Source organism: Papio anubis, chromosome 4, assembly GCF_008728515.1.
Source record: "Papio anubis isolate 15944 chromosome 4, Panubis1.0, whole genome shotgun sequence".
NCBI lineage: Eukaryota > Metazoa > Chordata > Mammalia > Primates > Cercopithecidae > Papio > Papio anubis.
This window is the reverse complement of record NC_044979.1, coordinates 101,560,758-101,575,836: the sequence shown is the minus strand read 5'-3', so window position 1 is coordinate 101,575,836 and position 15,079 is coordinate 101,560,758. Positions and strand designations below refer to the sequence as shown.

Here is a 15,079-nt window from a genome sequence, read left to right as displayed (position 1 = left end):
AGCATCCTACCTTGAGTTTACATTGCACAAATTTTACAAGTATCAAATTCACTTAATGTATTTGGGAATTTAAAAAGAGAGGGGCTGACTTAATTTTACTAAGTAAAATTAAACAAAAAAATGTTGATTTTTCCATTAAAAAATCTATGCACAATTTTGTTGAAATTATACTTTTGAGAAGTGAGACAAACATTGCCAAATTCAGCTCTTAGTACAACTTTAGGGAAAGCATCATTGGTTGATCTGGAGGCAAAATTTGGCCAATCGTACTTGAAATTCTGATAGCTAGATATTTAAGTACATTGGCTCTTGTTTTAAATGCCATGAAAATCTGCCAATTTCACACATATTTTTCATTTCTTATAATTGGATTTTAAAATTTGACATTGAAAAATAAATATTAAATCTGGCATTGGTTTCTGTTTAAGATACAATCTACCCAAGCTTCATTTACTCATGCACTGGTATTGAGTGAAACAAGTATTTTTTTCCCCAGTGAGAATGTAATATTTTATATGCACTTTTTATTAAAAATGAAATTCAAGTAGTGTGTTTCTTTTTTATCATTTTTAGGACTATCTCTGCCTTACATACACACACAGTCTCTCACACACACAAATCGTAGAACATAAAAACACCAAGATGGCTGTGAAATTTGACAGAATATTTTGTTTTCCTATGAAAGTCATCCTTACATTAAATCAATATTGTCAAATTCTTTGGATGTTTACTCAATTAACAAATATTTACTAAGTACCTACTACGTGCCAAAGAAACATGTGAATTTGCTTTCTTTATTTTGGTGTTGAGTGTGTTTCTACTCTCTTCCCAAATATATACTAATATGTAGTATTTTCTTGAATAATCGTAAGTTAAAAATTCTTGAAAGTATACCAATCAAGGACTAACATTCTTTTCTTATTTATTTATATAAAATTTATCAAATTTGATAAATTTGATGTTTGTCTATTCCTTTCCTCTGAAATTTCAATGGCATACTAGGAATATTATTTTTCTCTAAATCAGTCTAGTTTGAAGCAGAAGAACCTTCAGGGACAATAGAGTCTGATGAGGCTTGACAATGGGTTGGAGTTTGGTGACACTTTTTGTTTGGATCCTAGCTAATAGCAGGTTGACTTGACATTCTTTTACCTTTTATTTATTTTTTATTTTTATTTTTATTTTTATTTTTTTGAGACAGAGTTTCACTCTTGTCCAGGCTGGAGTGAAGTGTTGCCATCTCAGCTCACTGCAACCTCCGCTTCCCAGGTTCAAGTGATTCTCCTGCCTCAGCCTCCCGAGTAGCTGGAATTACAGGCACCCTCCACCATGCCCACCTAGTTTTTGTTTTTGTATTTTTGGTAGAGACAGGGTTTCACCATGTTGGCCAGGCTGGTCTCAAATTCCTGACCTTAGGTGATCCACCTGCCTCTGCCTCCCAAACTGTTGGTATTATAGGCGTGAGCCACAGCTCCTGGCTGACTTGACATTCTTTATAGTAATTTAACTATTGGCTTGGTAATTAAATAATCTTTGCAAGATTAAGTTTTAAAAAATTCTTTTTTTAGTGCCTTCTCAGTTTATCCTCAAATCAGGGCATTTGACCAAAGGTATTTCTTTTCCTCCTTTTATTATTGTTATTCATTTCAATGCTACTACTTAAATTCAGTTTAACATTTTAAGGTTCTTTAATTTTTATACAAGGCATATATGTACACAAACATACATACACATACATAGATATTAGGAACCTTGACATCTACTTATTTTAAAATAATTTTTATATCTTTGTGGGATGCAGCTATGCCAATAGGCATATTCACCTGACTCCATCCTATTCTTCTTAATCACAATTTTAAATTGTGATTAAGCCTTACTTTCTACAAATTTCTTTATCCTCTCAGCCCCAGGCTGGCTAAGAATGCCTTTACTTGCTCCTGGAATACCCGACAATATGTCTGTGTAGTGATGTAAAGTGTATCGGTAGTGCTGTCTCTGTGCCTACCATCTTATGGTGTCAGTGCCCATCCCTGCCACTTCTCTGTAGCTCCCTTTTCAAGGCAGATTCTGTTACCGTTTCTGTGCCTGGCACATAGAGGGCTCAACAGAGAAGTAAGCCCACTTTGGAATTGGCATGTAAATATCCTGCCCTACTTTTAGATAATTTAGATGAAAGGAGAGAAAAGCCTTGTTCCTCCTTTGTAACGACTTATTTGTAATTATACTAAATAACAGAGTTAACAACAAGTGAACTCCCAATCCTAGCTGCCATTATGAATAGACAGATAAGCAGACATGTATATGTATTTTTTTGGGGGGGAAAAAAAAACAACTCTGAGATGTACAAGTGAGAATGTCATCTAAGTGAAGATAAAAACTAGTGTAAATGAATGAAGGTAGGGATGGATGAGCAAAGAACGTGTGTGAAATGAAGGTCAAGCTATGTGAAAATCAATACATCCCAAAGCAAACAAATAAACATCATACTAATACCCTAAAATCAAGACCATACCCAAGTCCATACTGCTTTGTCTGAGGCCCTGTGTTAGGCATTGTGGGGGAAATTATTTCCAACACACATCCCCGGCCCTAAAGGAGCTGAGAGTTTTTTGGGGAGACAGCACTGACACACACTCAATCTCTGACATAACGAGCTCACACTGCTAAAGCCATGAGAACACAGAGAAGAAGTGGTCAAGGTAAGTTCCACTGAGTGGGAAGTAGTTGAACTGATCCTTGAAGAAGATAAAACATGAAAAGTCAGAGAGTAGATAAAAAGCACACATACAGGTACATAAAACAATTAAGCAAAAGCAAAGTCAGAAATGACCTATGGATTCAACTGTGAGCAAGAAAAAGGAAAGACATTGGAGCAAGCAAAGGCTGGTTTCCTACTAGTTTATTTCCAACAAAAGCAACTAGAATGACTTTAAATCACTAAACTGACTCAGAACACTAAGATGTAATGCTGAGGGATTAAAAGATGAAGTGGTGAAATGAAGTCTGGAAAACAAGGGTGCCATAGTGAAGGTTATTTCCCTTAGGAGGTTGGGCACGTTGGTGCAACACTGACCTCTTCCATTTCAAACGAGTCTGGTCCTTTACCCGCAAGACGAGAGAAGCACTTGAGCTTGTTAGTCTGAAATAAGTTCTCCTTCTGAGTTTTGCCCTTGACTGACCCCTCAGACACACAGGAAGGAGCAATCTGCTTGGCTGGCATAGATGAGCAAGGCCATTGCTTGCCCAGAAGATCGCGGGGAGGATAAGGTAGCAAATCATCACAGGCTTGGAGAGACTGATGTTCTACTGACAGAGACAAATGATTTTGCTTGTGCTTGATTGAGGTTGCTGCTAGCTCTGCTCCACACTCCCATGGTTTTGTAAAGGGGATAAAAACTTCATCTTTCATCTTGAAGGACTCTGATGCCTCTGGGTAACAATCCCTCCTGATGTTCTGTTTTGAAGCTCTCCTTATAAGTTTACCCATCCTTCTTCGATGCTCTTTGGTGGCACTCACTGAGGTTCTTTGCACACTCTCTCCTCCAGCTTTCTTTTCAGCTCTGTTTGGCAGGATGCTGACATCATTCAGCAAAGATGAGAAGGCATGGGTCACATGGTCCAGGATTTCCAGCTGTCGGAAACGGCCTGCACAACACAAGAAACAAGAAAGTTTTAGACTGGGTCTTTTTGCTGAAACTGTATTCATGTAGTAAAAACTGAAGACTCAGTTAAAATGAAATTTTCAAGATAGGAAGGACATTAGGCTCTTGAAACTGAAGTTTTTCTCAGTATATGCCATTACTATTATGGAGATGATTTCCCTATGCAATAAGATTTTGCTGTGTTGTGGGGAAAGTGAACAGCTTTTATATTTAGTTGAAGACACATAATTATATAGATTCATATATGCCTATAGTTTTTATGTTAGGTATTAAAAACTGTAGGCATTGGTGAATCTGTATACTAACATATATTAAAGAGTGAACCCAGTGCTATCAACATGAGGCTACCTGAATATTCCTCCATGACTCTATGTGATGTATATTCCTACCATCACTTACATCATCCCTATCCAAACTGTCACCTGAGAGTGTGGAAAGATCATGGCATATAGAGTTGGAAGGCCTGGATCCAAATCCCAGGTCAACCATTCACTGGATGTTTGAGCTCAGAATAAAATAACTAAGAGCTAAACAGTGCTAGAGCCATGCCAGGCACATAGTAAATGGCCAGTCTTTTCATCTCTCATGTATTTTTCACATCTGTCGTGGTCACTAAAGCAAAACTGTGAAGACACAATGCCATGTAAGTATCAGTTGTTAAAATAATGATTATAAATGAGCAAGACTTAGGAAGGGAATATATTCTCCTCAGTCTTTCCAGAGAAGATAGTCATTAATGTAAAAACCCATTTGCCCTTCAAAACAAACCAGCTCATCAACTTGTTAAGCCTTTCTGGATGATCTGGGCCATATGCAAGTACAGTATTGACTTAATTAGCATGTGGAAGAGACCTAATGCAGCAGGGCTAAAGTGAGAACATATTGCCAGTTTGAAAAAAAAAAAAAACATGGAAAATATTTTTGGTATCTCAAGATAATAAAACCATTGTAATACAAATGGAATATTTTGTTTTTATTACCCAGCCTCCTCTTAATCACAGTGATAGCATGTAAGGTTGCATAACTCAGCGAAGGTCAAGGACCACATAGGTAGGCAAGGATGTTGTCTTTTGTTGTGTTTGCACCATCACAGCAATGTCCCTGACCCTCATGAGCCAGTGCCTACCTGTTTCTTTTACCTAAAAGAAGTATTGACTAATCATCCTTCTACTCCAAAAAGAAGTGACAGATTTCTCCCAGAGGACTGTGATATTTTTCCAAGACCTATAGGAACTGTGGGGTTCGTATGTTTTAGGATAATTCTGATTACATGAAGCTGTAGTTGAAACTAAATCTCTTTTGTGATCCAGAGGGTACAACTGAATGATAATTCAACTTTTATGATTGCTTTACATCCGTCCATGGTGGGTTTTTATATTTAGACTAAGACAAAAACCTACCAATTTAATTGGTTAAGTCAATTCAGAGAACACAATAGTCTGAAGCGTCAGATAAGTGTTTCCTTTTATTTTTGCCTTTGGGTAAATTGAACAACGGACTAATTGATTCTCATTTCCCAAGTTTAAACGTTTGTGTTGACTTTGAATGAGATACAATTTTCCATTCTATCTGCCAACTAGCTTTATTATTGGTTGTTTTATATTTGACCTTCTCTTTTTCCCTGAATCAAAGGTTATGTTGTAGAAATAAGAGTGCACCAGAGATCACAGAGTCAGGGACCAACTCCTAATTTCTCTGTAATCCATATCTCAATTTCTTTTGTGAAATATTTACTTCATAGCAGCTCAGATGCTATTCAAATATTGGTAAATGACGTTGTTCTCCTGAAATAAAGGAATGATCAAAGAATTTGCATCTCTGTGCTGCTTGCAAGAGGAGATACAAAGAACAACATTAATTGTGTCTAAAAAGTAAAGAAATACTGCATTTCAACACCTTCGGCTTTACATACTCATTTAAAAGAAAATATCATTCCTGAAGTTTGGGACCATTTTACCCATATGAAAATGGGAGAAACAGGAGCTAAAATGAGAACTCCAAGTAAAGTCCCTCTTCCAGATCATTGCTTGAGAAAAACACTTTGTCTCTCATGACTTTCCTCTTAGTGAATTTATTTATTTAAAATAATTTATTTGATAATCAGAATTTTGTCAGTTCCCCCCTCTGGAATTCCTCAAACTCTGTACTATAGACAAGGTCTTCCTCAATGCTTCTCCAAGATGCCTTTTGTATTTATGTGGGAAGGTCTTCCTCAATGCTTCTCCAAGAGGTCTTTTGTATTTAAGTGGTTTTGAAATGCTGCACTGCATCCCATCTAGGAGACTGAAAGTGCACCTTAGCATATTAAATCAATCCTGCAGTAAATAAACCTATTGAGCTGCAAAGCATCTTTCCCCCAAACTGAGCACAGTACAGACACCCCCAAGAACATCCTTGGTAATGTCCTAGAGAAAAGGATTATACGATTACATTGATCACCAGCTGAAGAAATATAGCAACATGCCTGATTAACTATAAGGTTTAGACACAGTAAATCAGGAGGCACGGCAGATTAATAACTATCACTTACAGCTCAAGGTATGAACGATAGTGTTCTAAATCTCATAAATGAAGAAATTAGGGTTTCACCTAATCATTCATGGTAATCCTTGTCAGATTCCAGTTTCTCTGCCTCCTGGGTGTGTGGCTATGGTACATATTAGTGCTTCCCACCATTACTACCAGCTTTCCTCCTTCTGGGCAATTGTTAGGGTTGTACATTCCCACTCACTTGGAGTTAGGTGTGGCCATGTGACTTATTTTGGCCAATGAAGTGTGAACAAGACCTGCTGTGTGTAAGTTAGGACCAGAAGATTGAAGAGCTGAGTATCATTTTCCATTTCTACCTTTCCTTATTATTGCAACTAGTGAGGTTCCAGATTAGAGGCCGTATTCCTGAGTGAGGACAACATGGAGCAAATAGATACTCCTTTCTCCCGAACATACACACCAACTCCCACTGGACATATAGGATGACCAAGAAATTCATCTTTTGTGTGTGAAGTCACTGTAATAGAGGATTTGCGTGCTACTTCACACAATCTCCTCGCCTACACTGTGGCCCACCTGCCCACTCATTGCCAATGCTGAGATGCAAATGCCACGGGGACCTCGCTTACCGTACAAGTTGGGGTTCTCAATGTCCATGCGCTGCTTTTGAGCTTCAAGAAAAACACGGATGTTGATCCCTCTGGCTGCTGAGCCACAACCAAGGAATCTGGCTGGGATTTGCGTGCAGATGTCTGGCTCATCGGCACCAAACCCCAGATCCAAGAGAATCTCCACTGGATCTTTCTCCCAAAATTCCAGCCATTCAGGAATGCTGTGGTAAAAATATGAATATCTTTATCCAAAACCAGTTAACCCCACACCATTTTTTTCTGGTCACCTCACCCACCCGATCTCCCAGATGTTGCATGAAAGAGGATCCTAAATAGACAAATGGTGCATTCACTAGCGTTCCTATATGCTTAAAGGACTGACTGCACCCCCACTCAGGGACCACTTGCCTGTACTTTACATCCAACACTGTGAGTTTACTTAACTGGCTTCCCATTCCACAACAGGCACATGGGAAATTAGATAGGGCAGGGAGACTGCAGGACAGACGCCAGCCAGAGGCAGTGCACTGACAACCACAAAGGAGTGGTCACTGAAGGCAAGAAATGAAACAGAAAAAAAACCAAAAACAAACAAACAAAAAACTGTAAACAGTAGACTCAAAGAAGGCTATTTTAAAAGAGCAACAGTCTGCAGCATCCTGAGCAACACAGATCTGTCCAGGATATCACTAAAGGCAGACTACAAGAACTGATGTTTACAAATAATGATTATAAGTCCCTAGGTAGAATTAAAATGTGTTCTGTATGATTTTTGTACTTGGCTAAGAAACAAAAAATGCTTTTATCAACTTGATCTAGTCCACTTTGGCACTTTAAATGGTAAACATCAATTAGTTGAAAATTATATTTATAATTTTTACTAAAATTATATATTTAATTTGATTTATATGTATAAATATCTAAATTATTTAATTTTATTATAATTATATACATATTACAATTCTATATTTAATTGTTCTATTTATAAATATAAATGGTTATATTATGTAAGCCAGCACGTCTGAACTTTGCCTAAGTTACTAAGCTAACCCAGGAGACTACAGGAGTCTTTCATGGATTCCATGGGAATCAGACCTTTTGACAAGATTTTACCAGGTTTGCTCAGCTCTTTTGTTGAAGTTTTTGTTTGCCTTTTCTTTACACGCAACACTAATGAGCCTATTTGGGAGAGTTTAGATAATTTTACTTCAGTGACTTCATAACTGAAATCGGATTAACTACAATTCATTTACTTAGCCATTTACACATTCAACAACAGGTAACTATCTCACTGGGGATGCCCACTTACCAGATACAACCAGCATCATGTTCACACTTTTTTTCCCTCTTTAATTATTTTGTGTCTCTTTTTAAAAATACTTATTTATTTTTAATTGATAAATAATAATTGTGTGCATTTATGGAGTACAGTGTGATGTTTCGATCTATGTATATGTTGTAGAAATAGTCAATCGAGCCAATTAAAACACCCACTACCTCACTTGTGGTGAGCACATCTGAAGTAATATTCTTTTAGCATTTTTGAAATACACAATAAGTTAATATTAACTGTGGTCACCATGCAGTGCAATTGATTACTGAAACTTATAATGTGAAGTGGAGATGGCTCCATTTGGGTATCTTAATCATGGGATTAACAGGGGAATCAGGAATGCCAATCACTTGATTACACTGACACAGACACCTGAATATAAAAGAGGTTCAAGAAAGAAAAAAGTTCTGGTGAGAAATCTAAAATTGAATGAAAGATTTAATCTGTTATCATATTGACTTCACTGTACAAATGTTTATCCTACCCATTTATACATATATTTATTGAATATCTGTCATGTTCTAGGTTCTGTGCTAGGTACACACGGCACAAAAATGAACATAGTTCCTGCTTTCCAAAGGCTTCAGTCTCTTGACCAAGAATATAAGTATCAATTGGTCATTAAACATATTTTCATATCATCGTGAAAATATCATTAACTTTTTAAGTAACATTTAATGGTGGAAGAAATTAGATATACTGACTTTGTTAAAAAAAATTTTAATAGTACACATAATGCTCTCACTCCCCTCAGCTATTACCACCACCAGTCCTGACCCTCTTCCAGTTAAACCCATGTGTATCCTTCCAGACATTTTCCTATGCAGTGACATACATGTTTTACGGTTTTCACTTGTTTGCTTTATGTATTGTAACATACTGTATGTATCTTCCTGCATCTTGCTTTTTTTAATCTTAAAAAATATGGCATATAGATCTTTCTAAGCCAGTATGTGTATGTCTACCTATTCTTTTTATCACTATATGGAATTCTGTAAAATGAACTGGCCAATCACTTATTTGTCCATTTCCCCACTGACAGATATTTAGTCTGTTTCCAATTTTACTAACTCTTTTATATTGTTATTGCAAGATGGGGTTTGAAAATCTTTTATTCATTCTCTCATCCATTCATTCAACAAGTGCCTATTTATAATTTCATGAAATCCATTGTTGCACAGAATGATTTCTCTGGATGAAAAGCACCTGGAAATTACATACCTTTGTGGTACACTTGCAGTAGAATAGCAAGAGTTGAAACTGGTCCCTCTGGATAGAGTGGGAGTTTCTGAAAACTGATGCAAAGATCTACAGTTGGGAAAATACCAACAATCAGATGTATTGATTTAGATAGTCTCCTGGGAGGTCATTGTGAATCTTTTCCTTCCAGAGCAAACATTTGCATTTCCTCTTAGTCTCTAGTAATCCCATAATGGCCACACCTTTGCAGAAGAGAGCTTGCAGTGGAGGAGCTGCTCCTGTTTTCAAGAGTGTTGTATTACAGAAGATGTGAGAATTTAAGCGTTAGGTGCCCGCTAGTGCTCATTATGAAGGTGACACAATGTCTCACTTTTGACAGATGGCATATCATTGGGGAACCTTTCAGGAACACAGCTTTGCTAGGCACCAACTTTCAGGACGAAGTTAAAATTATATGCTGAAAGAAGTACAGCCAGCCGTCACTGAAGTGACTCTACATTAATTCTCATACTAGTGAAGGATTTCATATCGCATGGCTAACACTCTGTAAGTGCTATCTCCAGTGCTCCTGTAGCCATCCATATGCATTTCTAACAAACTCCTTTACTATGGAAAAAAAATGAACATCACTATCCAATAGGCCTGCTTTGCAGATCATTTGAAAGTGCTTCCAAAGAGAGTGGAATCCTGTCATAATATAGTTCAGTTTTATATACATAGCTCAGCTATACCATGGATCACATCTAGCCCCATCAAATATAATAGCCAGTTGGCATATATCTAGAATTTATTTAAAATACAACGCAGATATCAATGTTTCCGAGAAGAACAAGTTATCCTACTTGGGTTGCTGATTTTGTTCTAGCTACATTTGCTAAGAATAGCTGGGCCAGGCACGGTGGCCACACCTGTAATCCCAGCACTTTGGGAGGCCAAGATGGGTGGTTCACGAGGTCAGGAGTTCAAGACCAGCCTGGCCAAGATGGTAAAACCCCATCTCTACTAAAAATACAAAAATTAGTCAGGCATGGTGGTGGGTGCCGGTAATCCCAGCTACTTGGGAGGCTGAGGCAGGGAATTGCTTGAACCCGGGAGGCGGAGATTGCAGTGAGCCGAGATCGCGCCACTGCACTCTAGCCTGGGTGACAGAGAGCGACTCTGTCTCAAAAAAAAAAAAAAAAAAGAATGCCCTTTACTTGATTCCGTTCTGTAAAGTTGAGAAAGCATGTTTTTCTGGCAGTTGAGCTCCTTGAGTCTCAAGGAGAGGCAGAAGATACCCTTTCACTTACTGCCCCACCTCAGTTTTCATTAGGCCTGCCATAATTTCTTTTTCCCTCTTTGTTTGAGGGCCACACTTTATTCTGTAAGGTGCAGCAGAGCAACCCAGAAGCAGCCTGCCCTTGGATCCAAGGAGAACCAACACAGGGTCACTGTTGTAATAAAGCTTGGAAACATGAGTTGATCACAGAACCTGGCTCTCATTTTCCTCTTCAACAAAACGAGAGTTGCCTGAGAGATTTCTGTGGTCTCTTATAGCTCTATGATTCTATGAGTAGCAAAAACAACCAATCCTGCAAGGAGAAAAATCTATGACAAATAGCATCTTAGGTGTGAATTGGTAGCAGCAGGGGGATGCAGTACTGCAGATTTGGTTTACAACTAGTTGGAATTATCCTGAAAATGCGAGGGTGTACAAAAGCACAGGAAGCAGAGTTCCTAACCTGAAAGAGCTCATAGTGTATTCTAGTGGTTTGTAAAAGAGTGTGGCTGAAAAAGTCATCTGAAGAACATGCACAAATACAGATTTCTGGATCCTACCTCCAAATGATCTGGTTCAGTAGGTCTAGGGTGGGGACTGGGAATTTGCATTTTGATGAAGTTCTCCCATAATGTTAATGCTGGTGTTCTGGGCACCACACCTGAGACCTAGTGTTTTCTCCAATGAAGAGACTCTCACTGCTTTCTACCTAACATTGGAAATTGTATATGTTATTGTCCAGTAAATAGAATAATAATCAATTACTTCAGCAAAATGAAAATATTGAATGTAACTGTTTTATAAACAGGTCCTTATGAACAGTTGCAGTACAGTAGAATGTCATTTATGCATATGTTCTAATTAAATTTCCCCCCACATCAACATTTGTTGATTTCATTTGCTCACAATTTTATGATTTTTAAAGAACCTCTATTTCTTTCAAAGCTGATGTAAACATTCTAGGCACTTGCGACTAAACCAGTGAACTGTCACGAGATCCCAAGAGCCATGGCAATATTAAGAAAACTTCCCTACTTCTATTTTATTCAGCAAAGGTGTGGCGTAAAATATTGGCATGAAGTAACACTGATTCTGCTACCTACCTCATGTAGTCTTTCACAGTCATTTGAACCATCCCTTGTTCACACAAAGAAACTGCAACAACAACAAAAAGTAGAGGGGAACTTTATTTTGTTTTATCTTGTGGAAGATTTTCTCAACCCCAAATGAAACCAAGGTAGAATTGAATTTCCATATCCAAGGTTATATAGGCATGAAATACAAGGCATCTCTGTAGTGAATAGACAGAATGAAATCAATGACCACATTGTATGACAAACACGTGAAGAAATGTACTGGCTCAATGGAGAGGGAAGTCAGTGCTAAATGGAGTATTCAGCAAAGGTTTAATGGAGGAAGTGGTACTTGTCTTGGATTTTTAATAATGGGAGAATTTGATGGCTGGAAAAGAGGCATTGCCCTTAAAAGAGGTATCGCCCTTAAAGAGAAAAAATGTCTATAGCAAGTGCAAAGCAGAGTGCTAGGGGTAATCTGATTAGCTCATAGGGCATTTCGGGATGCTCTCTCATGGTACAGGAAGTTGTGAAGCAAGTGTGGGGACAGGCAAAAAATAATACACAAAGGGCCCAGCATGTATTAAGCATATTCCCTTCATTTGTATCATCGAATCCTTCCAATAGCCTTATAATTAGAACCTATCCTCATTTTTCAGATTAGAAACTGAGATTCACAGAAGTTTAGTAATGAGCCCATGGTCATACAGTCCAGTAGTGCATCTAGGAATTTATTCTTACCTTTATTCTTGATTGCAGCAATAACATTGGCTATTTATTTAGTACTAACTTAGTGCGAGGCGATGTGCTAAGCATATTACACACACAATCTCTTGTAATTCTCACAGCAAATCCCTGAAATAGATATTATTGATCTCCACTTAACACAGAGGAAAACTGAGGCTGAGAGAGATTAAATAAATTTCTCATGGCTAGTAGGATGCTGCAACTTATTTTAGCTTGTTGTTGTTGTTTCTGTAACACCACACTGCCAACAGAGCATTTTATAGCTTATTTGAAAGACAGAAAGAGGAGTCTATATGTATGTATCAGGACATCAAAACCACAAAAGGTTTTTGAGCAAACAAGTAAATGTGAGAAAGATGATGCTGAATGTTCATTTGCCTGATAGTGGTGCTGAAGACAGAATAGAGGAAATAAATATTGGTTATCAGAGAGGCTTATTCAGGAGACTTTGCAAGATTCAGACCCTGTATCATGATATAACATGTAGCTGACACCTGCAGAAGAAAATGCTTAGAATATGGGCAAATTCCTCAGAAAGTTCACCAGTGTTCTTATTTCTATTTACTTGTTGCTCTCCTGGGTGCAAATGTGTGACATGTGTGAAACTGGGAAGTGTTGCCATGCTGTATTTCTATGAGAACATAAAGATTTTTACCATAAGAAAGATAATAGAGGTTAGGAGAAATTTTGGAAAAGCAATCCTGAATGATTTAAACATATGAAATAATACTGAAGAGAATAAAGGGCTAGGGTTCTTGTCTGAGTAGAGGGTCTATGAATAGACCACAAGTATCTGTGAATTTGTCTCTAAATGCCAAGTTTTGGGGGTGGAGATAAGAATACCCATCGTTTTCAGAAGATTTTCAAAAGGCTTAGTGACCCTGTTAAATGGAAAAAGAAGATTGGTCTAGAAGGATAAAGACTGGAGATGTATTGCTGACTTGCAAGTAAATAGTGATTTTTTTTTTTTTTCAGACAGTTTGCTCTGTCACCCAGACTGAAGTGTAGTGGCACAATTTCAGCTCACTGCAACCTCCGCCTCTCGGGTTCAAGTGATTCTCGTGCTTCAGCCTCCTAAGTAGCTGGGATTACAGCCGTGTACCACTATGTCCGGCTAATTTTTTGTATCTTAGTGGAGATGGGGTTTCACAATGTTAGCCAGGCTGGTCTGAAACTCCTGGCCTCAAGCGATCCACCCGCCTCCATCTCCCAAAGTGCTGGGACTACAGGCCTGAGCCACCACACCTGGCAATAGTGGATTCTTAACTAAGCTCAGAATACAGGACTACAATCTAAAGAAGTAGTGAGAAAGTAGATACAGTAATATCTCTGCTCTACAAAACAAATGTAACTCTCTCTCATCACAAGAGTCAGGCAGGGTGAGAAATAGAATCGATTTTAAAGGTTTAAATAGTGAGTGGGAATCTATACGGCCTCTGTGCTATCACTCCCAATGCTACTCCCATGGCAGACATCATTACCAATCTTGTCACTTTCTTATCCCTTCTTCAGGAAAACCACTATCAACTGATTGGAATTATCACATAAGATTGAGTTATTTACTATCCTTTCTTTAGAATAAATTTCATTAGTGGGTTTTTTTGGGGAAAAAAAAAAACAGGGTAAGCTGAGGTATGTATAAACTTGAGAAGCTGAAAACAAAGAGAATATATAAATGCTCATATAAAACATTCTGGGGAGCCACTATCAAGGATGGAATATCAGAGTGAATGACCATTATTGGGAAACAAGTGTGATGTTTCAAAAATTTTCCATGTGACATTTGGTGACAAATATTTATGTAAGTTACAATAGAATATTTGACTCAAACTTATGCACCAAGTCAGAAATGAACTTAGAACACCAGTCTTTTTTTTTCCCATTACCTTCATAGTTTTAAAACAGTAGGTTTTATCATAGGAATTCCACAATCATATAAAATCTTTTGCAAAATTCTAATAATTTAAATAAACTTAAAAAGAGCTGTTCTAAATGTAGTGCTCTTCCACTTAGCTCTTCCCTCACCCATGAGGCACCTCCAGGAGCCAGAGTTTGAAAACTATCAAGTCAATACCCAATTCAGCTAATCAGGCATGGCTAATCCATTGTAGCATTCTTGCTCACTGCACCCAACTCCGTCTCAGAGCTTCTGAAACTCATAAAACCACTGCCAATTGATTGAAGCTGTCAGATGACAGAAAGCCCATTTGCTACCTTATTAATCATGTCACAGATGCAAGCACAGTGTAATTTTTAGGTGATCATATTGTAATAACTTGATGCCACAACGAATTAAATAATAAGTTGCCTAAATGGAAGACAAAATATTTCAAGCAATTTTTAAAAAATTTATTCCTGCCCCCTTCCTACCAGCAGCACTTCTATCTACTACTTTGCATGTAACTCACAAAGTAAGGCCTCCATTTGTGCCTGGTTTAGCTCATCTAGATAATTCCGGAGAGTTTTTGAACACCCATTTTCACCTAAAACATTCCATGGTTCTAGGACATTTGGCTGCATATTCTGCTAGCACTGACATTCTTGCCACTGCTTTGGTCTTTTTTGTTTGCCTGCTATTGCTCTGGGTTTCCTAGAATGTGTGAATAAACATGTACATCAGGCCAGGGATCTGGCCTTGTAGCCACAGTGCGTTGCACAAACTGTCAGAGAGGAAATGATCCATTTTCAGATATTGATGAGAAGAG

The 15,079-nt window shown here is 37.9% G+C and overlaps 1 protein-coding gene across 1 annotated transcript in view; it reads right to left on the bottom strand.

Annotated features, from left to right (window-relative positions):
* The window catches only part of ITPRID1 (ITPR interacting domain containing 1), a 93,152-nt gene that overhangs the window by 60,614 nt on the left and 17,459 nt on the right, over positions 1–15,079 (bottom strand). Inside the window, exons 4-7 of the mRNA XM_021935921.2 lie at positions 11,658–11,709; positions 9,318–9,404; positions 6,782–6,984; positions 3,074–3,645 (exon numbers count right to left, since the gene is read on the bottom strand). Coding sequence (XP_021791613.2) covers positions 3,074–3,645; positions 6,782–6,984; positions 9,318–9,404; positions 11,658–11,709 — 914 coding nt within the window. The remainder of the gene's footprint in view (positions 1–3,073; positions 3,646–6,781; positions 6,985–9,317; positions 9,405–11,657; positions 11,710–15,079) is intronic.